The sequence below is a fragment of the Mus caroli genome, unplaced genomic scaffold (assembly GCF_978045245.1).
Source record: "Mus caroli unplaced genomic scaffold, Mus_caroli_1 scaffold_18, whole genome shotgun sequence".
NCBI lineage: Eukaryota > Metazoa > Chordata > Mammalia > Rodentia > Muridae > Mus > Mus caroli.
In genome coordinates, this window is record NW_028227273.1 from 81963532 (window position 1) to 81987436 (window position 23905).

Below are 23905 nucleotides of genomic sequence, written 5' to 3' on the forward strand. Positions count from 1 at the left end.
GCCAGAAAGTCAGAGCACTGGTCCAGTGGCAGAAGCTGCGAACTTCTGTGTTATTGCTAGGATTTCACTATTTAGCCTGCATGAGGACCAGAGGACTCTAGCAAACTCATTTCCTTCCATGGTCCATACCTTCCCATAATGCCAGACTATGTGAATTCAGGCTGCTCTCAAAAAATACTCCGGGGGCTGGAGAGATGACTCAGTGGTTAAGAGCATTGACTGTTCTCCCAGAGGTCCTGAGTTCAATACCCAGCAACCACATGGTAGCTGACAACCATCTGTAATGGGATCTGGTTACTTCTTGTGTCTCTGAAGACAGCTACAGTGTACTCATCATATGTATAAAAAGTAAATAAAACCTTTAAAAAATACTCCAACTAGAATTACAAATATGCCCCCATTTTAAAGAATGATGCTTACTTTAAAATAAAAGCAGACTAAAGTAAAGTCTGAGGAACACTGTAAGTCCTGTCTCCCTTGACCTCCAAGGGCACAAAATAAACTGTTGTAAAGAGGACAGACAACACAGCCTCCTGTGGAAACCCAGCTCTGTTTGCAAAGGGACTTGAAACAAAGCCATCTTCTAAACAAGCCCAAGGTTACACAGTTCTCCCACTATTCGACAGTGAAGGAACCAGTGCTGGTCCAGACAGGAGACAAGGCCCTTGCTTACCCATGTTTCCAACTGGCTCTTCCCACAGCTCAACACCAGCCGTGAGTTCCAGAGAGCAGTGCATGCTCTGGGCCTAAGTGAAGGGGCACTAGAAACAGATGTGCCCTCGGGAGGGGCAGAGGAACAAGGTAAGGAGAGGGACTGTGGGAAGGTGGGACCCAGCCCCCAGGACCACACCCCTATCCCAGGACTAGGCTGGGCCAGCTCCTCCCTCTAACACAGGAAAGCTGAAGAGCTGTTTCTGCTCAGATCCTCACTCATGTCTGTCCACAGAGCAGCTGTCTGAATTCGAATGCTGTGCTGGGGAGGGCCAGTCCCTTCAATTCCACCCCAATGACAGCCGTGTCACTGACCCAGATAAAGCCTGTTAACAAGCTCACTGCATTTCAGATGTCTCTTACAGACATCAAGTCAGGTTTTGCTCGCACTGATCTGAAAGCCTTTTAATTGTTAAGCAGATATAGTAAAACCAATCAACAGCAGCTTTTAAAGATGATTTGAGATGATCGTTGTTCTGAGGACTAAGCAATTTAAGCTTAACGCTGTACCTGTACACACTGTTCTGTTAAGTAAGCAGGATGGATAGGGCTGGTGCGAGGGCTCCACGGCTGCACAGAGCTGACTGCTAAGGAAAAGACTGGGAGTAATGAGCTAATGTTATAAAACACTGACCATTAACATTGCTTAGGAAATATTAAGTTACAAAAGTAGAATTTAGCTGAAGGAACGAAGTTAACTGGCATACTAACCATACCTGTTAGAAACTGAAAGCAAAGTCTAACATAACTGAAGTTTTAGGTTTGCTTAGGATATGTTTCTGTCAAGGTTTATTCACTAAGACTGACACCACCCACTAGTCCCTATTCCTGTAACAGAAAGGACAACCCTGGTCAGGAGGCCCTATTCCCATATCAAAAGAACATGCTTCCACCACTAAGTTCAAAGAGGATGGCACTGGTTAACACAGCCCACACAGTCCTGGCCCCATTAACAGAATCCTGCCAGGTAGACAGGAGGACCCTGGGTAACAACTACTTGAAAAGAACAACATTATATACTTCAAAAATAACTGGAACAGTAGCTTCGCTATGTAATCCCACTGTCTGTCCAAGATGGCAAAGCTTGCGTTGTCTTTCTCTATAAAACATGTCTGATTGCTCAAAGTTAACTTGGTAATGTGTGCAGAATGCTGTAGCCCAACATCCATATAGACTGTCACGTGTCTCTACGCAAGGCCAGTGTCTCTGCGCACTAGCCAGACTGCCAGAGCAGACATATACTTTATTGAAGAGCTTTTCCTTATTCTCTGAGAACACAGAGTGAATTCTCACTGGGGAGTGTTATTTCACTATAGAATGACCTGGGTCTGATACCCAGAACCTAATGCTAGAGAAAATGACTCCCCAAAATTTTTCTCTTACCTCTATATAGGTGCCATAGTATGTGCACCTACACACACACACACACACACACACACACACACACACACACACACACACACACACACACAGGTCATACATGCATACATGCACAATATTATTTTTAATTTGATATAAACAGAGTAATTTAAACTTGACCAAAATAAAAAGTTGTTGTGCTGAGACTTTCAAGTTCTTATTAGCAATATGAATCTTGCTTTTCTGGACAGGAAATGAGGCTGACGACTGCGGCTGTCTGTGGGACAGGAAATGAGGCTGACAGCGGCTGTGTGGCAGCCAGCTGGCAGGAACAAGCACAGCAGGACCTACTAATCAGAGCAGACAAAAACCAACTCCTTCACACACAAGAAAAAGCCAAACACATTTTAAGAAATTTTTAGTAAAATTTTAGAAAGCAATGATTTGTGAACTTTTCTTACTTCATGGGACACAAAATATTTCCAAAATGTGAACATCAATGTTAGGTCTTTGTAGGTGGAGGGTAGAAGATTGGACCGTCTTCACAGACCATCATCCCATGTGTAGAAGCCCCCATGGCCAGCCAGGCTTCCTGCCTGGAGGACAGCTGCTCCCCTGGCTCAGTGCAGTTCCTCAAATGTAAGTCCTCCTTGGTGAAGCACAGCTCTATCTGGCCAACGGTCTGTACGCTCTCTCCCTAAAAGTAGAAAAGGCAGACAAGTCAGAATTCAGGAGCCCTGGGTTGTTATCAATCTGGGAGTCACAAAACTTGAACACTGGCAAACAACAAAAGCAGCGGCTCCAGATCAGGCCCCAGATTGGCAGACCCTCTTCACACAGGAGGGCTGGTGCTCAGGAGGGGACCTGGGCAGAGCTGTGCCTCTCAGTCCCCTCTGCTAGTCTGGAAGCCTGGTGTTTTCAGCTTGGAGAAAACACAAACAAAAAGTGACCACAAAGATACACATGGAGACCCTGGCAGAGTAAAGGTCAAGAAAACAGCTCCTGATGGCCCAAAGGGTACCCATGTTTTAGTTAGAAGCTTGGAAAAACTACAAGTTTGTCTAGAAATTAGACAGTAAAGCCACGTTAAAGGAATTAAGAGCTTAGAAACCTACAGGGGTGTGGCACACAGAGAGGCAGGTGGATCTGTGTACATCGGAGGCCAGCCTGGTCTACACAGCCAGTTCCAGGACAACTCGTTATATAATAGACAAACCCTGCCTCCAAAGTGAAAATGAAAAATAAACCGAACAAATGAACAGACAATATAAAGAAACAAAACAAAACTCTCAGAAACTTAATAATGTTTAACTCAGAATTCTACCTCCTCGTTCCCCTCTCCCTCCTCTCCCTCCCTTCTCTTCCAACTGGATAATCTTATTAGAATGAAGCAGCATAGAAACAAAGCCTACGGTGCTACACAAAACTAGCCTTGGAGCCAAACAACTGCCATTTTGGTGAGTCTGGCTGTGCCCCTTACAAGGGATCATTCCTTCATGGTTTAAGCACCTTCAGAGGGCCAGGAGGGTCACGTGATCCCCACCTGCCTATTCGGTGGCTTCCTATCTCCTATTGTAGGCAACTAACCACACGTGGTCTCTAGGCGGGGCTTGAGTACACAGTCAGGAACGACTAGATATAAGGGTCTGTCATGTGGCTTTGTAAATGCCCTCATCCCTGCTGGCTAAAGGTATCCTGGTATGGCCTTCTGGAAAAGAAACACCATGCCTCTGTGGTAACCCCTGCCTATGCTCTATAATGAAGTCCCATGAACTCCTGTGAACTCTGGTAGAATCATGCCTCAGTATGGGACCTTAGGAGTGGAAGCAAATGTTTATGTCTCCCCCAAGGAAGGAATTTTAGAAACACATAAGTTATTTCAAGACATCTATGTGCTTGCACACACAGACAATACACCCAAATACATCCCTGTCCCACAAACTCCACAGTGGAGACAAAACTATCAGGAAAGTAAAATGATCTTTTCCATAGAGAGAGAGAGAGAGGGTGACAAAATGCATGTCTTACCTGTTCTGGCATAAGGCACTGGATTTTAGGCACCACTCCATAGATTCTGGTAAGTGCATCTTTGAAATCTGCAAGCTGATATTAAACAAAAGCATTAGCAGTGAACTTCAACAGGAGAATTCTCTCACACTCACCATCTCCCACCCCTGTACGTCTAGAGAACCTGAAGTCAAGTTTGAGGATGTCCTGGACTCATCACTGAAGGACGAGTCTCTACCCAACTAGCCAATCTGTGCTCTGCCCAGGAGGCCCAAGCATCATCAACAGTTTGTCTGCTCTCGGCTCCTCCTTTCCCTCCACTATTCTTCCCTGTCTCCAGCTTAGCCCAGCGTCTCCTCCTATGCTACCTTACCTATAAGCCACCCTTACCAAAATGATGATTGGGACCCCCAAAGCTTTCCCCCAGGCCTACCCCTCCTCAGAGCTCTGCCTCTGCAGCTCGCCTCTGCAGTGGGAACTGCCTCCATCACAGGGAAGGAAAAAAAAGCAGCTCCTCAGAGCGCCCACCTCCCATCGGTGAACTACAAAATTAGACCTTGTGTGCTGCGACCGTCATAGGATAAACACACATCCCATCATGCTCCAGGTGAGCTCCCTCCTCTTCCTCTCCTTCCCCCCAGGAGGCCATCTGCAGTACTGTCTCTGTGCTATGGCTTCTGTAACAGCCGTTTCTCCACCCACATCTGCCTGGCCTCTCTGCTGTGGACTTTGGCAGCACGTTTTGGACAGGACACTTCTATTCCACTCTGCTGCCTCGTTTGACGCTTAAATTCACACTGTCTGGTTGCATTTATCATCCCTCCCCTTACTGAGCCAAGTCCAGCAGCAACCACATGGCTCGGCCTCTGCTCTCCCTAGAGGTCAACCCTCCCTTTGTCTTTGGTCCCTAGCACCAGGCAACCAGAACACGTCAGGACACTGGTTCATTAGGAACTCACTCCTCAGAGCTGCCTATGGATGATGCAAAGCAGAAAGTCTGCTGTAGGTCAAATGCGCTTGGATCTGGAATTTTACTGAACCACTGTCTGGCATTCCTGCCACCTTACCAAGTGCACAAGGCAGCTGGGCAGTAGGGAATCCTTGCCATTCCCATCACCACAGATCTCATCTCTGCACATCAAGCCGGGTGAGACTATAATTCCTCCCCGTATCACCTTACATAGGAATCCGATGAGCTCAGGGAAGCCCTACAAGCCCCCATCCCGAGGTTGTCCAGAAGGATCTAACTTAATCGGCCACCACAGCACCTTCCTTAAGCCTAGGCTCCAACTCCCTACTCTCTATAGAGGAAGATACAAATCAACCGGGAAAATGAGCACAGTCCTGCAGACAGAGCTGCCGGGTTACTTGATACACTGTCACAGGACAGAGTAACAGTGCCCTCTGCGAACTCGCCTGTAAGCCCAGGTAGCATTCAAGCTTTGGGAGAGACATATGTCTCTGCGACAGACAGAAAACAGACAATCCAGAGTTGAAGGCATCTACATTGCACACGTCCTTCTCAGTCAGTAAGAAGAGACACTATTTCCTGTGTCACATAGTTTACATGAAAAGCAAAGAACCAATGTGCTTCCCCTCCAACTCCATGACGTTAGATGCACTTTTTCAGACTCGTGCTCTGCCCTGTGCTGAGGCCTTGGAGGTCAAGTGTCTGTGCCTCCAAGCCAGTGACATAAGCAATTCATAGTGTATGCTCATATGCAAACACAAAGAATCCAAGGAAAACCCATTTCAAGGAGGTTTGTGCTGGGTCACTTTAAAACCCAAGTGCAGCCTGCAGATGAATGGATCCTGCCAAATGTCCCCAGTGACACACACTAGACACTAGATAGATAAAGGTAAACTTACCTGGTAGTAGTTGATGGATGGCTTGATCCCAAATTTTTGTAGTACACTAAAATAAAATTTAAAAATTAGCTGCATTATGAAAGCACATTGCACTGTGTTCTTTTTATTGGATTTCAGTGAAAATCAAGATGCTTTTAAAGAAGACTGTCTGTTCTGACTTCCAGCAATAAGTCTGTTAACAAGGACAGCAAAGAGGCCACTCCCATCCCCTTCTTTTCTGGCCTGGGTACATGCTATCCACATGGCCCTCTCCAGGAGTACACAGTATTCCAACATCACCCTCCACAGCCACAAACTCTGTGCAAACTACTGGTCACACAAGCTCCACAAGACACCTTATCCCTGCTCATGTGACTCTAGGCTTAGCCTGAAGAACTGTGCTGGCCAGATCTTCAAAGTATTTAAATGCATACAGCCTAGAACCCCATCAAGTTTCTGGAAACAAACTAAAATACTGGAGGCACAATGTAAAGGTCCCTAGACCACTCATTCCAAAGGAATTCTCTGCGGTCCACCATAGCTTCCTGCATGAGTTTGGATTGTGACCCGAGAGGGTAGATTCCAGGCTGCAAGTCTAAGTACTGGCTTGCCATCGCTCTGTGGCAGCAAAGGACGAGCAGAAAAGGTCCCCAAAACCACAGAAATGCTCCCAAATCTATATAAGCTTGCCACTGCCTGCCCTAGCCATCAGTATATGATCAACATGGGTTCCAAGAAAGTATGAAAGACTCCAGTTTCAAACCAATCTTTACTCTAGGTTACACCACCAGTGCCTCGGGTAGACCTGTTGTTAGACCTGGGTAACACGTTATTAAGTTTTGTGACCAGAGGTTTTACTGCTGCATTTTCATGGCATTACTGAAAAGTGCTGCTTAGCACCAGTGGTCAGACACTACCCACCTGACGCAGGCAGCCCAGGAATAAAGCGGAGAAGGACGGGCGAGCTGTGTCATGTGCTCTTCTGAGTGAAGACAGCTGCATGCTAGCCCATGCTGCACTTGCAGGTGCTCCGAGAACCACCTTGCAGTAGCTTTTACACTAAGTAGTGAGTAAGCATGATGTACGGTCTATGGTACCTTGTTTGTATCTTATGAAACACAGGAATCCTACATTTGTGTGGAGAAACTGCAGAGAGCAATCATTCTTCTGCAACTTTGCCATTAAGCAGGCACTACTGAGGGAGCCTTCATGTAGCAGGCCCATGTCTGGGATGACTTGCTGACAACTAGGTGTGTGGCTATGCGTGTCTGTGACTCCATAAAGCGGTGTTTCAAGGGTAAATGCTCTATAAACTACTAATTTTTAAAGGCTACAGATAGAAGCGACTTAGTTACTTAGGCCATTTTCAACTCAGAACAACTGTGGCTATCGGCTGGGGCCGTTCTCAGCAGCAGCAGCAGCAGCAGCAGCAGCTCTCTGTGGGCCTGCCTGGCAGCCTTTCTGGAAGGGCAGCCTCTGTTTCACTGCTGCCGTCCTGTGCTTCAGAAGTACAGGATGGTCCCTCTGAAGTACCCAGTGGGTTTCTGAAGTCAGTTTCCAATGGTTTAATCCTTACTGAAAGAGAATACTATATTTTCAGAAACCCCACAGGCTAAATAAACTACATACACAACTCACAGCACTGAGGACTTGTCACACATGCTGGTATGTAGCTCCTACTGCATATACTTAATGATGAAGATATTTTGGATGTTTTATTTTGTTTTGAGACAGAGTCTCACTATGTAGGCCAGGTTAGCCTAGAACTTGCTATGCAGATCAGGCTGGCCTCAACCTTAGACACCCACCTGCCTCTGCCTCCAAAGTGCTGGGACTACAAGTATATGCCACCATACCAGCCTAATAATACAAAAATTTAAAAGACAGAAGGAACTCCAAAATCTAATCACTGACCACCATTCTTTTTATGTCATGGAGAAAAGATCTAAAGAGGTTTTATGTCAGAAAGGATCACAAGGCCTCTGCAGCCCTGTGCTTTGCCGGCTGGTGGCTTTAAGGTTACCTTTGAGCAAAATGACACGGAAGACTGTGTGAGATGGAGAGACATCATCACGAGCGCTCTCTATGCTACAGAGGCAAAGCATTTTCCATGGAGCCAATGGCTTAGTCATCCTCAAGCAGATCTAATTCATGAACCTTCAATATGATGGATGAGCAAAGGATCTCGGGTTATTCCCACTGAAGGAGAATTGCTCTGACTAGAACAGGCTGTACGAGTGACAAGCTGAGTGCAGACACTGTAAAGTCTCTCATCATCCGCAGACATTCAGTCCTCACAGTCTATGGCTGTGTCTTTACATAGGGAGGATTATCCATCTCTCTAGCTCCAGGGTCTGCTGTAAGGGAATTCATTCCATTCGTGAGCACGCCACACTCATGGCTCAGACCCCTGGGGATGAAGGCTTCAGCCTACAGTTTTGGAGGCTATCTACATTCAGCCTGCGGCAGGCTGGGCTAGCCTGGGATCCCATGTGATGCCCTCACCACTCTCTCACAGTTCACTGGCTTATAACATTCAGTCACAGTACGACAACTTGAGAGGCAGCAAAATGACTTGGCAGGTAAAAGCACTTCCCACAGAAGCCTAACAAACTGGGCTCAATACCCAGAACCCGTGGAAAGGTAGAAGAGAACCATCTCCACAAAGCTGTCCTCAGATCTGCTCACATGTACTGTGGTACACGCATGCATACACTCATGCACATACACTTAGTAACAAATAAATAATAAATTCAGGTCAATGACAAAAGGCCTGCAGAGAGGCCTGTACCCACCTGTTGAGGTCAATCTGCTTGTACAGCTCCAGGCTCTTCCCAAAGTACTTCTTCTCGGAATTGAGGGCGTCCACCTGGGCAGCACAGGTGCCGTGTTTAACCCACTCATGTTTCCTGTGAGATTCACAGTATAATGCTCAGATAAGACCTCTCATACAGAGCTGTCATATGCAACCTTCACAAAGCAGGAAGGACAGATGCCAGTGCTAAGGCCAAGGCCCAGCAACGTGCAACGACATCCAAAGAGCACCCCTCAATCTTCTCATGCTTCCCACTACAAATCACTTCCAGGACAGCTCTACAACCACAGACACTCAAATAACAACAAACTAACTGAGAAAGAAGAAAATGTCACTGTTGAGACACCTGCCATGTTACACAGTACTATGTGGCCCTCTGTAGAGCCAGTGCATAAGCCAGGGAATTCCAGAGAGTGGCACAATCCAGGCCTGGTTCAGCATAAGGACAAAGAGGAGGCAGGATGGCTTGTCACCACCACCACCACCCGAGCCCATTCCCTGTCAGCCTCCCTCTCCTAATCCAACAATTAGCAGCACTCACACAGGTGTTCTCCTGAAGCCTGCAGGAGACAGAGAAACCGGGGGAAACACCCGCGAACAGTTAGTAGTTATTGTATTACAAAAAATATGTAATGATAACTCCTTGTATCTAATCAAGAGGCTTTGTTGTTGTGTGTTGGCTGGTTAGGTTGTTTTGGTTTTGGAGGCAGGGTCTTGCTGTGTAACTCACACTAAGTCTGTCTTCCTTCATTTGCTCCAGGACTAAGTTTTATAAACATTTTGCATTCTTTACTGTTTTACAGAATTCTGCAATGGGAAATAATACTGTTAGTTTATGAATGAGAAAGTTTTGCTCTCCAACACACAAAGACCAATCTACCATGACCACACACACACACACACACACACACACACTCACACACACAGAGGAACGATGACTCAGCAGTTAAGAGGGTGCACGCTGCTCTTGCTGAGACCCCAGGTTCCATTCCCAGCATTCACACGACAGCTTTCACCGTCCTCAACTCCATTTCCAATGGCTCTGACATTCTTCTCTTCTGACCTCCTTCAGTACCACGGTACACATAAACGCATGCAGGCAAAATAAGCCCACACGTAAGAAACAGTTTCTTAAAGGATACTATATTTTTAACTAGAGTTTTAAACGTTGTCTAAGAGCTTCCCTTCACCCTGATCACTGGAGTGTAATGAAGCTCTCAAGAATGCCAAGGTAGCCAAAGGCAGCTCAAGGGGAACACAGCGCCAGGCTCACCCAAGTACAAACTCTAATAGACAAGTCATGTGTGACAAGTCTGTCATTTTTAACACCCAACTTAAAATTGAAAAGGCAAATCAGTTTGCCACTAATAAAACACAAAAATAAATTCCTATTTTACCCGTGCTGTTTGGTTAACTGTATAGGGTTCCATGTACAGAAGCGGCTGTCTTATCTGTACTTCAAGCCATAAGGTCGGACAGCTTCAAGCATGGTGTACAACTGGAATCCTATTTTACATAATTACTGCTACAGTTTGGTTCTGGAGTGTTCTGACCCATACATTAAAGGCTTGGTCCCTAGCTAGTGATGTAAAATTATAGAGATGTGGTCTCTGAGAAGAGTTCAGGCCACTGAAGGATGTACCTAAGAAGACACTGTGACACCCCTCTTCCTGTATGTTTTTGTGTTTCCATGAGGTGAGCTGCTGCCTCTGTACGTGCTCCACAATGATATACTGGGCTGCAAAGGTCCAAAGGCAACACAATCAACCAGAGATTTAAATCTCTGACAACCATGGGCCCAACAAATCTTCTCTTCCCATCTGACGTTTCTGGGATATCTGTCTCAGTTACAGAAAGCTGACACGCACCATTCATCATTTCAAGCTCACTGAGAAGTCCTACGTATAAAGGACTTTTCATTTTCCCTCACCTCCATTCATTACAGACATTAAGTTAAAATACTTCCTAGACTACAGGATATGGAAGACAAGTTCAGGACTTGCCCGGGCTACAAAGTGAGCTAGCCTGAGCAACTGAGTGGGAACTGAGCTCAGTGGGAAAGCAGTCAGTGTGAGGGACGTCCTAGACCCAGCCCAGGAAGCCACTCGTCACCCAAGCCTTCACTGAGTGTTCTGTTTAGCTAGGGCTGATTCCAACATTCACATTACAGTCCACAGATCCTAATTAGCACCCTTCAGGAAGAAGTCATACTCCACACCATGATCCAGGACAGGGGCATCCCTCACATTCCACTGCTTTGTAGCATTTTGCCAAACTTAAGCATTTTATTCCTCCAAAAATCCTACAAAACAGAAATATTTCTAGGTTTAATTAAGATATCTGGAAAATAATACTAGCTATAATAATATTTCATATTGGAAGATGTCAAAAAAATTGCCTTCATCTGAGTCAATTTTATCTTCTTTTAAAAAACAATGCTTTCCAAACAGTTAATTCTGGGCTCAGCTCCTGCTGACCTGGAAGAAGACCATCCCTGTGAGACTCCAACCTTCTCTCTGACCCAGGTCTCCATGACATCACTATTTTAAGGCACGTTCCCTCTCTGTATCTGTCTGATTCAGACTGATTTTTAAATATGCAAGCATTTGATTTAGTTAAATTTCAGGAAATGGGACTCTTTCAATGAAGTAATAAGTGAAGTAACAATAGATTAGAAAACAAGTTCATACAATAAATCCTACCTGAGCTCATCTGTAACCTGCTGGAGAGAGGTGTCCAAAGCAACAGACCAGTCATTTGACAATAAATAGGCAGCTCTCCAGAGACAGGGTCTCTCATCTATTCTTTATGCCTCCCACAAGCTCTCATCCAAAACACTTACAAACTCTCATACCTTTGTTTAAAATGCATATGGCCAACAGAAACTCAGACTTACCAGAATTGGCTGCGATTAGAAGACCGGTGAATCACATCAGGCCAGTAGATCTTCATGTCTCGCAAAAGGTCCTATTCATAATTTAAACAGAACATTTACCCAAGACCTAATAACTCAAAACTTCTAAGCAAATTTAACAAACCAATATACTAAACAAAAAGCACTCGATCTCTGACAACTTAATTGAGCAAAATGATTTTGTGCTTATCCTGCATGAAGCATGTTAAAGTCGTGAAAACACAAGCCCTCAGAGAATGAGCTCAGGAAGAGATGGGCTCTGAATCCACAGATGCATCAGGAGCTTTGCCATCAGTGACAGCTGCAGTCTGAGAAAGCTATGCACCACAAGGCTCCAAGCACAAGATGTCCTAGAAAGGGCAAATTGTGACACAATGAGATCCGTGGTTTGCCGTGTGCCACACCCACTCCAGTGAAGTCTGCGTGGCAAGCCCTAAAGCTTGGACACAGCCCTGAAGCAAAAAGTTTCATGGAAATGTACTCTCCAGGAGCCTTGGCATCCCGTAGCATGAATGCTCCAAATGTGTCCCTATGTCAGCTGGTGAGTGGATGTGTGCTTTCTTTCAGTATTGTTTTATTATAGGTGCCTCCAAGGAATGATTTGACAAATACCTAAGTTACATTGAACTTTGCTTCCTGGCCTTCACCAATGTCTTAAGTAGTCCTTGAGCCGACCCTGGGCTTGGAATTTAATAAGAATGTTACCTATTCAGACGAATTGCCTCCAGTATTGAAAGAGAGATAGTGAAAGAAATCAGGCATTACTATCTACTACATAGAGTTAGAAATTTCAGGGCAAGTTTAGCAAAGTAAGTTTAAAATTCTTATTATAGTTAAGTATGGTAGACTACATTACTTAATAAAAGAAAAGTCCCCCACAAAATCATTTAGAATAACAATCACTCCCATGTGAAGGAATTTACAATGGCCTAGGAAGAAGGAAGGTTGTGGTCTAAGAAGGAACTAGAGTAAATACTTAGTATAACAGCTGAGTCACTCCCATATACTGGAATTCACAATGGTCTAGGGAGAAGGTGGATTAACTATGGCAAGAGCATGAAGCCCTTGCCCCTGGCTTCTAAAAATAAGCTGACCTTAGGTGGGGCTGCTTTTGATCCCAGTTGCAAACACTGCCTGGTTCCTGTTAACTTTTATGTAATACATTTCTCTGTTTCATGTAGAGTCATTTTGCATTGGGTAACCTCAAAGTACCTTGGATGACCTTAATGTATCACTTAATTTCGTTGTTTTCTTCTGTAATACAAGTCTGATGCTTACTTTGAGAAATTACACTCAGATTCAGTCTGTTTGTCACCCTGCCAACTCCTTGCTCACCAAGTACTAGAACCCTGATTCTCATGCGGGTTGAGGGACTGCCTAAGTCCAGCCTGAGGCAGCCGTGGATATCAGAACTGACAAGAGGAGGTTGGGAGGTGAACATGGACTTTAGGCAGTGATACCTCTCCAGAGGATAGTTACCTCCTGACTTGTTAAGACCCATAAACTACAGCATAAGGTATGAATCCTAATGCAGGCTGTGTCCTTCAATTAATAGTATGGGATCAATACTGGCTTATTTGTAAGAATACAGCAAATGGATGGGTGGTAACAGTGAGGAATACTCAGTCTATACTTTGCATTTGGTTTTTCTTTTTATATAAAACAGCTCTAAAATAAATGTCTATTTAAAAAAAAAACAAAAACAAAAACAAAAAACAAAAAACAAGCGCCAGGCAGTGGTGGCGCACACCTTTAATCCCAGCACTTGGGAGGCAGAGGCAGGCGGATTTCTGAGTTCAAGGCCAGCCTGGTCTACAAAGTGAGTTCCAGGACAGCCAGAGCTACACAGAAAAACCCTGTCTCGAAAAAATTAATTAATTTAATTAAATTAAAATACAAGTGCCAGACCCTGATTTTCAGAGGAGCCTTTTGAGCATGGCAGCCTGCACCCTTCTAATCTGGCAGGCTCAGTCTATATAAGCAGAGACAAAAGAACTTCAGTGAAAGGGAATGCAGATGAGTGTATAGGAAGGACACCCTGGCTTTCCCTGATCCTCACATACCAAACCCTGCCAGCCAGCTTTCCCGCCCAACGTGAGCACAGACCTGCCTCTTCCTCCTCTGCAATGCTGCCCGTCCCACCTGTCAGTTTCATGTGCCTCCTCATGGCCCCTTCCCTCAACCTGGCTTCAGCCCTAGTCAGACCTCTGGGGAATAACTGAGGGTGATGTAACTGACAGCCAAGCTAGGGCATGTTCCTGCTAGGGGGACACTACACTGAACACTAATGCTGCAGACGCAAGCCAGGATTTTCTGGGGAACAGTAGGGCATGGCTACTACAGACCCAGGGGCCCTAGCAACAGGCAGCTCAACCCTGCCATTCTGACTTCCCTCCTAGGCTATCTAATCCACAGTTACTATGGTTACTATGGAAACCCCTCTTCCTCATTGCTCCCTCTTTCATCAGCTTTTAAATGCTGAGTCCAGTGTTGTGCAACAACAGTATATTAGCCGATGAGGTGGTCACTGAAAGAGAACTGAAAACTTTGCCTAATGCCTCAATGTGATGACTTGCAATATAGTGGACACTGGCAATATTTTACAATCTCTATAGACACTGAATAACTCTGGCTTTAAGAAAAACGCACTTTGATTAAGTGACAGTCTTGTACCATTCGCTTTAGTCTCACCATCTACTTCTACCTCAGCATCTGTTTCCTGGAAACCTGGCCTGGACTCGAGAAACACGAGAAGCCTGAAGCAGAGTCTGTGCAGAGTTTTTATATGCCATGGCAATCTTGCATGGCGCACCCCAAGTATAGAAAGGACTGACAGTGCAGTGACCACCTCAGTGATACCTCACATGAGAGCTTCCGTGTGTGCACATCCACACACTCAGGAAAGGTCAACCATGCCTGTCACCCAATGACAGAATGTTTGGCTCTGTAACGCTGACCTGTCAGGCCTGCCATGTGCTCTACACCACCCAAGTCACCCTGACATATGACCATATACAGGATTGTTGGCATCCCTTAAGGAAAGATAATGTGTAGGAGTACGTTCAACATGCCACACGACTCCCAGAGCAAGTCTGCTAAATCTCTCGAATGCTCACAACTTACTCCTGACCTAGGAGCTTTGATAATGAAGAGGCCCACCTTTTCCTCCTTGCTCAGAGATCCTACTTAGAATTTTGTGCCACCTACGACCAGAAGTGACCAGCCTGGGGTACCATGCACCTACTCTCATAGCCACAGTTGTCTGCAAATGGCTCACCCTAGGCCACACAGACCAGCTGCCCATTTTCACTTACTGACCGAGAAGGCCAAGGGCCAAGGACTAGCTAGGGCTGGCAGGTAAGCCTCAGGGTCTATGCAGCCAGGACAGGCCCTGCTCCCACCTGAGCTCGCTTCTATCAGCTTTACTCAAGCTGAAGACAAGGAGGAAAATGTTGATTTGTTTGTTTGTTTGTTTTGTTTTTGAGCTTATGTGATTGTCGTAGATAGTAATTACTAAACAGACCCAGGGGCTCAGTACTAGTGAATTCCTTCCTGATCCTGTATTTTTAAAACTTAAACATAAGAAAGCGTTCATTCAGTTCACCATTCTGTTGCAGTAAGAGTATAACGGAAAGCTCAGTACCTTAATCTCATCTAAGTTAAAGTGCCAGGACTGGTTACAATCTTCTGCTCTATCGGGCCTTGAAATCCAAGTTTTAAGAAAAAGAAGAAACAATAGTCTCAGTTAGGATGTTTTATATAAGGCACTAGGAAGTAATTTAATCGAAATCTGCATAAAACAGAAATTCTGATCAGGACCTCCTCACTCCACACTAGGCAGTCAACAAACAAAAGGTTCTGGGCAAATAGTTTTGACTTTGTTCTGAAAAAGGAACCGGTAGAGTCAAACAAGGCCAGGAGCAGAACAGACAAGCTGGGTTGTCAGCAGAAGAAATAGGGAATAGCTCTGGATGGAGCCCAGTCTCAGCTCTTTCCTACCCGAGAACTTGAAGGTGTATGGGCCATAACCACTCTAATAGTGGCAAGGTAATATGCATACTCCAATACTACAGCTGTATGCATCGACAAAGAATGAAAGAGAATGCAGACAGACATGGTGGAAGGGAGTTGGCTGCTTGTAAAGTGTGTAAAACCATTTATCTGTCTATCTACTGATCTAACATTTTAAGTATTTATTTATCTATGACACTCGGGGGATGGAGAGTCTCAGTAGTTAAGAGCACGGGCTACTCTGGAAGCAGAGGACCTGTGTTAAATTCCCAGCACACACATGGTGGTTCACATCTGCCTGTAATGCCAATCCCAGGGATGATGTCCATTTCTGGCCTCTGTAAGTACCTGGTACACACATGGTGCACAAACATACATGCAAGGAAAACACCATATACATAAATGGAACTATATTCATATGTACATGAATATATTCATATGAAACTGGTCAGCTGGAGAAACTGCTACCAAGTTTAACAGTTCTACTTATGGCGACTGGACTCAAGCTAGCTTTCCCAGACTGCTTCATTAGCTTTACTGTATTAGATGCTTGCCATAGTCCATGTATTGTCCAGTAATCCAGAGAGTCTTGGCAGCTGTTAACTTCCTAGGGAGAAAAGATAAGGAAAGTGATTGGTTGTTGAAATATTTATCGGCTCCATTTTCATCTAACACACATTAACTAGACACAGGGGCATCACTAGCAGAAAGAAAGCCCAGTGTTTGCACTGCAGTTTACTCCAGCATTGAGCTCATGAGGAGAAGTCAGGGCTGCACACTCTAGGTCAGTCCTCAGACAACTGAGCTGAGAGGACCAGGCAGCTGCTGGGTCTGCTCTTTTCATGCATTCACAGATACGGATACGCACACTTACTTATGAATAACCTGCTTACCAGAGGCAGATGTGTAAGAACACCCTGACACACTGGGACTCTTAAGTCTGCTCTGGTACCAGACCGAAAAACATCAGTAAAGTAGAAAGTACTGAACACTTGAAGCCAAGAAGTGTAAAATAGGAGTATATATCAATAATAATGATAAACTCAGAGATAAAAATCTTTGTAAGATAAACCTCTTAGAGCCCTCCAAATGGTTTAGCTAAGATGAAATTTTTCCACAATAAATGATAATATAAATAAATATACTTGGGCTATCAGACTGGATAAAACAGAACTTAGGACACATGCATACATATATGCACACATACATATATACATACACCCCAGTAACCAGACAAATATGACACCTAGACCTCTTTACTACACACAGACATCAAGCCTCTCTTGTGCAGATGCCTCCTCACTATGCAGCCTGTTTCTATGGATTATGGACAGAGAGCAGCTTAGGTGACTGAGTCACAGGGGAGAGTGGCCTGCTACAGACGGACCCAAAGACTAGAGACTGGGATAACAGGTCATATACTACACCTCAGCCAACACCACAATTCCTTCCTGAGAGCTCATTTCCTGTTGGTTCACTGTGCCTGAGGAGCAGAGCCTACCTGAAAGGTCTTTGCTACCTGCTAAGCTCCAGTCTACCTGCTTTTATGATGGTAACTCAGACAAGAGGTGGCTGTCGGCTTCACTCAGCCAACACTGAGGCTCATGGTACCTCTTGAGCTCATGGCAGGTGTGTCCCAGCATAAATCATGTCTATCTCATCAGATGGGATTGGGGGCGGGGAGGACAAGAGACAGCGATTGCCACTAAAGAAGGGCACACTATGGAAAGAAGTCCCTCATTCATGGTTTGAAATAAATAGCTTAAAGGTGACATTTTTATACAGACTGGTTTTCTTCTTTGAATTCCTAAAGCTTTCAGGCAGGAAGGCACTCCCATGCCTATTCACACTGCGGAGGGACAAACCCAGATTTCCTCAGACAGGCCAGACCAGCCTGGTGCCTCCTTGAGAGCAGCTCCTCTAGGGCTGGCCTGAGGCTGAGGCTTCTTTTCAAGTGGTTCCTGTATTAGAGACCAAGGTTTCCTGGCATCCAGCTGAGAAGAGCCAGGTCCTGGCCTCCTAAGGCCCTTGGTCCTACCCCTTTCCTTTTACACATTCTGACTCCACCCTCACACCAGAGCCAGGAGAATCACAGGGGTACACTATAGTAAGGCCGTTTTGATGACCTTCCCGGTCAAGAGGTCAAGAGTATAACTTGGAGCTGAGTTAAACAGCTCATTTTTCAACAGGAAATTAAGACGGGAAGTGAAACAGAAACACACCCTCCACACACACACACACACACACATTACTCCATGCTCAAGGACAGACAAAAAGCAGGGGTTGGAAGGCCTGGCAAGATGATCAAACAACACACATCAAAGCTTCTTGGTACCCTGCATAATTAAGAGGCTTCAAACTTTGAGAAAAACCGTCAGTAAGACTAGTGCCCAGTCTGTAACATGACAAAACACTTTAGATTTCACACAGTCAACTCCAGGATCGGCTTTATAAACTGCCCACAAGGAAGGGGCCGAGCAAGGGCCCCAGCTGCCATCACTCCAGCTCAAGGGGCTCAGCATGGGCAGCCCGCAAGGACTCAAGGCATGAAACAAGACACGGACCAAGGGGAACAGTGTTGGCGGCAGGCAAAGGCCTTCAACCGTAGTCTGCTCTTGAGAGATATCTGAATAAAACTTAGTACAGAGGGAGCAAGCAAGCACAGGCCTAATGAAAGCAGAAGCACATCGCCCAGAGAGACATCTCTCTCCAAAACGGCCTTTTGGTGAGCACAGCCTCATCTGGAAACAGAGCCTTTAAAGATGTAATCAAAGCAAGATGAGACCCTATCAGATCAGGCTGGGCCCTAAATCAAATTGGTGTTTTCCTGAGAGACAGGGACACTACGTGTAGTGGTTTAGATGAGACCGGCTCCTATAGGCTCATATATTTAAATACCTGGTTTCCCAACTGGTGAACCCTTTGGGAAGGATTGGGAGGTGTTGCCTCATTGGAGGAGGTGTATCACTGGGGGTGGGTTTTGAGGTTCCAAAAGCCCATAACTTCACCAATCTCTCTCTCTCTCTGCTTCTTGTTTGTATCTCAAGATGTGAGCGCTCAGCTTCTGCACCTACACCACCCCTCAGGCCACCATGCTCCCCTCCATGATGACCAAGGACTCTTAACCCTCTGAAACCGTAAGCTACAAATAAAGGCTGTAAGTTGCCTTGCTCATGGTGTCTTAGACATCATGTGAAGAAGACAGACATTGAAGTGGTACATCTATATAGAGGACACCAAAGGCTGTTGCCTCTATAGTAGGAGCTATGCAACAGGATCGAACAAATGCTCCCAAGAATTGATCCTACTGAAGCCTTGGTTTCAGGCTTCCAGCCCCAGTGCCGAGAGAGGGTGTACTTTTTTTTTTTTTTTTTTTTTTTTGGTTTTTCGAGACAGGGTTTCTCTGTATAGCCCTGGCTGTCCTGGAACTTACTCTGTAGACCAGGCTGGCCTCGAACTCAGAAATCCGCCTGCCTCTGCCTCCCGAGTGCTGGGATTAAAGGCGTGCGCCACCACGCCCGGCGAGGGTGTACTTCTAATGTTCTGAGCCATACCACTTGAGATTTTGTTACAGCCACTCTCAGAATCTAACAAATGACCCTCCTCTGCAAGCCACTTCTCAGGAGGTCCATTAACTGCCAGTGCACTGACTTAATATACCTGCTATACAGGTGGGCGCTAATACATACAAAGCAATTCAGACAGGCTCGCTGGATCAAATGGGCCAGTCAAAGCAGAGCTCACCTTGCATACTGTTGGGGGCCAGTGCTGAGTCAAAATTAGTTTTTTCCACTCATGGCTGCCACTGTTAAAAGACAAATTGATTTTTCAATACTGTTTTAAAGTGACAAAAACCCACCCATCCAACCAACCACTCGTTCAACACTGGAGAGTCTATGGGACTAGACAATACTGCCAGGAAGGAAGTCCCCACCTCATGACACTCTAAGAAACAACATGTATACCGTGGTGCATATCTTTAAGTGAGGGAGAATATAAACGCAATGAAGAAGACAGGTGGGTCGGGGTAGTGCCGGGAAGGCCTGCTGATGGAAAGTAATTGGACAATAAATTGCCTTTTTCAGGGTGCTCAGATAGAGGAATACAGACTCATAATCCTTCAGTCATCTTTATGAATTCCAACAGTTCTGAAAATTCACTGTATCCCTCTAATTCATGTAGCAACATGAAACATGACTTGAAATACCACAACAGTACTATCAATATCTTAGTCCGTGTTTACCTCACAGGGTGCTGCCTCAGATACCACTGTGGAAATGTTGTTACCTAGAACCTGGCCTGGGAATGGTCCCTGGCCATGTGTGTCATTCACAGCCTGGCCTGGGTAAGCAGCCTTCTTACATGTTGTCTGTGGTATGTGCTCCATGCCTTGTTGCATGCACACATACTGGACTGCTTCCATCACAAGTCTGTGAAGTGAAGCTCTCCCAATCCAGAGGCTTCCCAGAAGGACTGTGGAGCTGTAGTGTGGTTGTCCCCTATGGTGCATGTGTTGGAGGCAGAGTTAAAGCAACAGTGGAAGCTTTTAGATATGGGACCAACTGGGACCCATCAGGTCACTGGTGTTATGCCATTGGACAGAATTACGAGTTTTCCTGGGATCCTGGTTAGACCTCCTGACAACATAAAATAACAGAGTAGGAAAGCCTTCTCTACACAAGAGGTGGAGTGCACCGTGAGAACACAGCTGAAGAAAGTTAAAGGTCCAGCTGTCTCCAGTGGGGGGGGGGGGAGGGGAGAGAGAGAGAGAAAGGGAAGAAGAAGAAGAAGAAGAAGAGGAGGAGGAGGGGGAGGGGGAGGGGGAGGGGGAGGAGGAGGAGGAGGAGGAGGAGGGGAGGAGGAGGGGAGGGAGAGAGAGGGAAAGGAGAGAGAGAGAGAGAGAGAGAGAGAGAGAGATCAAAAGCTTCACCTACTCCAATGTTCAAGAGTCACAGAGAAGCCAAAGACCCACCCAAAGCACGGGATTCACCTGGCCTTAGGGCTTAAATCATGCCTAACCATTGCGTCAGCTGCATACATTAAGCTTGTTATAGGAGAACTGTGCACCACAGCCTTAGCTAACACTCACTGCTCCAAGTACTTTCTGTGTCCGCTGTTCTTCCTGGTATCAACTATGTTGTATGTGAGCAAGCCTGTGCCTGGGCTCCCACTCCTGGACAGGGACTAGCCTTTGCACCACTACCCCCGCAACACACACATACATACACACACACGCACGCAGGCACACGCACATGTCATGCCCCAGTGACTGTAAATAAATATGAAAGCAAGCAAATGCCACTGGTTTTCAGTTACTCTCTGGGAACAAAGTTCTCCTGGAGAGTTATGCCCCACCATTTCCGCTCCAGTGGTGTAAGCACCAAAGCTTACTAATCGACTGATACACAGAGGTGAGAAAAAACCCATAAAGTGTTTAGTGATTAATGAAGAAGAACTGGAGCAGAGATTACCAGAGGTATCTATCCCGTTGTTCCTGTTCCAGAGAGAACCAAGGGGCGCGCGACAACGCAGGGACCTCAGGGGATAGATAGAAAACTTTAACAGAGAAAGTAGGGCATCCTTCGTCTAGAAACCAGCCGCCAGCCCTGCCGGCGCTCACCTCCACAGTGGGCCCGCCCCGCACAGACAGCACAGCGCCAGACCCCAGCCCAGCACGGAGATCCAGCCCGGGAGTGCGCCGCGAGCCTCCGCCGGCGCCATCGCACTGCCCTGGGCTCTGCAGGCTCCCAGCGGCCTTTGCGCACGCCGGCTCCGCAGGCGGACCGACCTCCACCGACTGCTCAGCGCAGGCTTCCGCCAGCCAGCGGCGCACAACAGGGTAAACCCCTAAGCCACGCCCACAGTCACGCCCACAGCCGCGCACGGACACGCCCCCATGCCCCAGCCCAGCAGTCCCCAGGCTCCAGTTCCGGCGGGCACGCCCCTCACACTGCGCCCCCAACGCCCTGGCCCAGGAAGTCCCCACGCTCCAGGTACCGACGCCTCAGTTCCTGGCACCAAACTGACTTGACCCCATTGCTTTGGCCTCCCGACGCCTTGGCCTTCCGAAGGGATCAGTCCCTCAACTGCTTCGGACCTGGCAGACACGCTCCCACGCTCCGGCTCCAGACGCCCTAAGGCTCCGACCCACCTGACGGACACGCCCCCCACGCTGTAACGCCTCCCAATAAGGGGACATGCTCCCACGCCCTGACCCACCTCGACTCCACGCCCGACCCACCTGACCCTCCTCATGCTCCCACACCCAGCCCATCTGACCCACCTCTTGTCCCCATGCCCAGCCCATCTGACCCCCAAGACCACCTGATTGATCACGCCCAGGCCCACCTGAGGAATCTCTCGCCCCTCACATCCCACACACCCTAGACCACTTACTAGATTTCAGCTCCTCTTGCTAAGCCAAATCCATGTCCCCTCCTCACGCAGCCCCTCCCTCCAGGCGCCTGAGACTCCCTTGCTTTCCAGCCTCCAGCACACCTGGTCCACAATGAGGGGAACACAGGGGTCCCTGTGCAGTAGCACTTAGTCCTGTGAAACTCTCCTCCAGGCCTGGACCTCGTGGGAATAACACCATGGTTCACAGTAAGTAAAGATCTCATGGTCGAGATTACTATCTGCCATTCCCTCCAGCCTGAGTGAGGCCCATGCCACTTGCCCCCCCCCCCCCCCCGTTGCCACTGTAGGAGCCCAGCTGCGGACTGGATTGAGAGGGCTAACCATTTAAGTCTGCTTTGCCCGGAGTGTCCAATTCTACATCTCTAGGCAGCACACAGCCAAGTATAGCTATGATGTGACCCAACATAAAATCACAAACCAACCTAAAAACCAAGCAAACTACCCCAAATTCTACTTCAACCTCAGTCATGTCTATTTAAACACCCGAGAAGCCTTGCTTTGCTCCTGCCAAAGAAAAGCCAAACCTGGACTTTCTAAGGCCAGGTGTTATTAAGAAGGGTAATTGCAGGGGAATGGCTGAGAACTACCACATTCATGGGAGGGTGCTGTAGTTGGAATAGTTCACATGAGTCTCCAGGCTCCGAACATATTGTTGGAGTGTAATTTTAGAGCTGTACCAAGGACCGGCTTCTTCTTAAAGAGGATGAACCCCAGCCCCTCAGCCAGGGAGAGAACAGCTTAGCATGACTTGGGTCATGAGTGTTCTATTGCATGGGTTGGAGATGGACTTGGTGAGGAGTAGAATTGACAGGGACATCGGGACTTTTATTTAGGTAACATGGGGAAAAGACAGCTCTTGCAATAAGCCATTTCCCAGATCCCGAAGAGTCAGGGGCTTGGTTTTGTAATATTTGCCATCAGTTGGAAGGAGCCACCAGTTACTTCCTTTATCCTCAGCACAGGTCTGTCATCCCTTGAGAATTGCAATCCACCTACTGTTCTCGCTTCCCTCAGCAAGGGACCTGACCAGAGCATGGGCTCCTGCTTCCCCCTTCACTGACACGGGTCCCTTCAAGACCCTGGGCTTAATTTTGTGTTTATAGCTGTGTGTTCCTGGGTGGGTTGTTGTTGTTTTTGAGATCGAGTCTCAGTTCGTAGTTTTGGCTGACCTGGAATTGACTATGTAGACCAGCCTGGTCTCACAGAGATCTGCCTGCCTCTGCTGGATTAAATGTAAGGCTCCAGCTCGTTCCTGGTTTTTTGGTTTTGTTTTTGTTTTTTTAAGAGCTTCCAGGTTGTGGAAGTGCTTAACCTCCCAAAAACTGGATGTGAACCTGAAACAAGTGTCCAGTAGAAGCCTAAACAGCCCCATGCAGCCTGAGGAGAGGAGAAGTGTTTGTGATAAAGAAGAGAAAGGGAAAGAGGTGCTCTAGCTTATGAGGAAGCCAGGCAGCAGGGAGGTGAAGCATTGAAGGGATTTTATTCCCTCTCATGACCATAGTGTGAAGGGACAGATGGGGAGGTTTGAGGGATGGAATTTGCATGTGTATCTGTGGGAACTTGGCAGGGCTAGGCAATAGGCAGGGATGATCCTGTCCATTAAATCTGTTTAGACCTCAGAGGCCAGGGTGGCATGGCCTTTTGGTGACCTCTGAGTTTTAACACGGAGACTTCCCAAGGCAGTTTTCTCGAGATTATATTGAAAGCAACCCACTGCCCCAATTTTATCGGCTTGTTGCAACATAGTTTCCTTTCCAGATGCAAATAAGGCCTATGGGGATTTTTGCCCTAGACCCAGGGTGGAAGATAAAAGCTCCTTCAAA

The 23905-nt window shown here is 46.7% G+C and overlaps 1 protein-coding gene and 1 pseudogene across 2 annotated transcripts; both read right to left on the reverse strand.

Annotated features, from left to right (window-relative positions):
- Nucleotides 1-2473: 2473 nt before the first annotated feature.
- Nucleotides 2474-21783, reverse strand: Rnaset2 (ribonuclease T2). Of its 2 annotated transcripts, none has more exons than XM_021149270.3 (9): nt 21763-21783; nt 19410-19470; nt 16220-16272; nt 15298-15355; nt 11637-11707; nt 8721-8834; nt 5947-5992; nt 4099-4173; nt 2474-2767 (listed from the first exon to the last, which is right to left on the reverse strand). In XM_021149270.3, the coding sequence occupies exons 5-9, from the start codon at nt 11690-11692 to the stop codon at nt 2573-2575; spliced, it is 486 nt and encodes a 161-aa protein (XP_021004929.2). In that variant the 5' UTR covers nt 11693-11707; nt 15298-15355; nt 16220-16272; nt 19410-19470; nt 21763-21783; the 3' UTR covers nt 2474-2572. The 2 variants fall into 2 exon arrangements, with proteins under 2 accessions (XP_021004929.2, XP_021004930.1); XM_021149271.2 differs by lacking the exon at nt 21763-21783 and adding an exon at nt 21286-21504.
- Nucleotides 21740-22551, reverse strand: LOC147000558 (uncharacterized; annotated as a pseudogene).
- Nucleotides 22552-23905: the final 1354 nt, after the last annotated feature.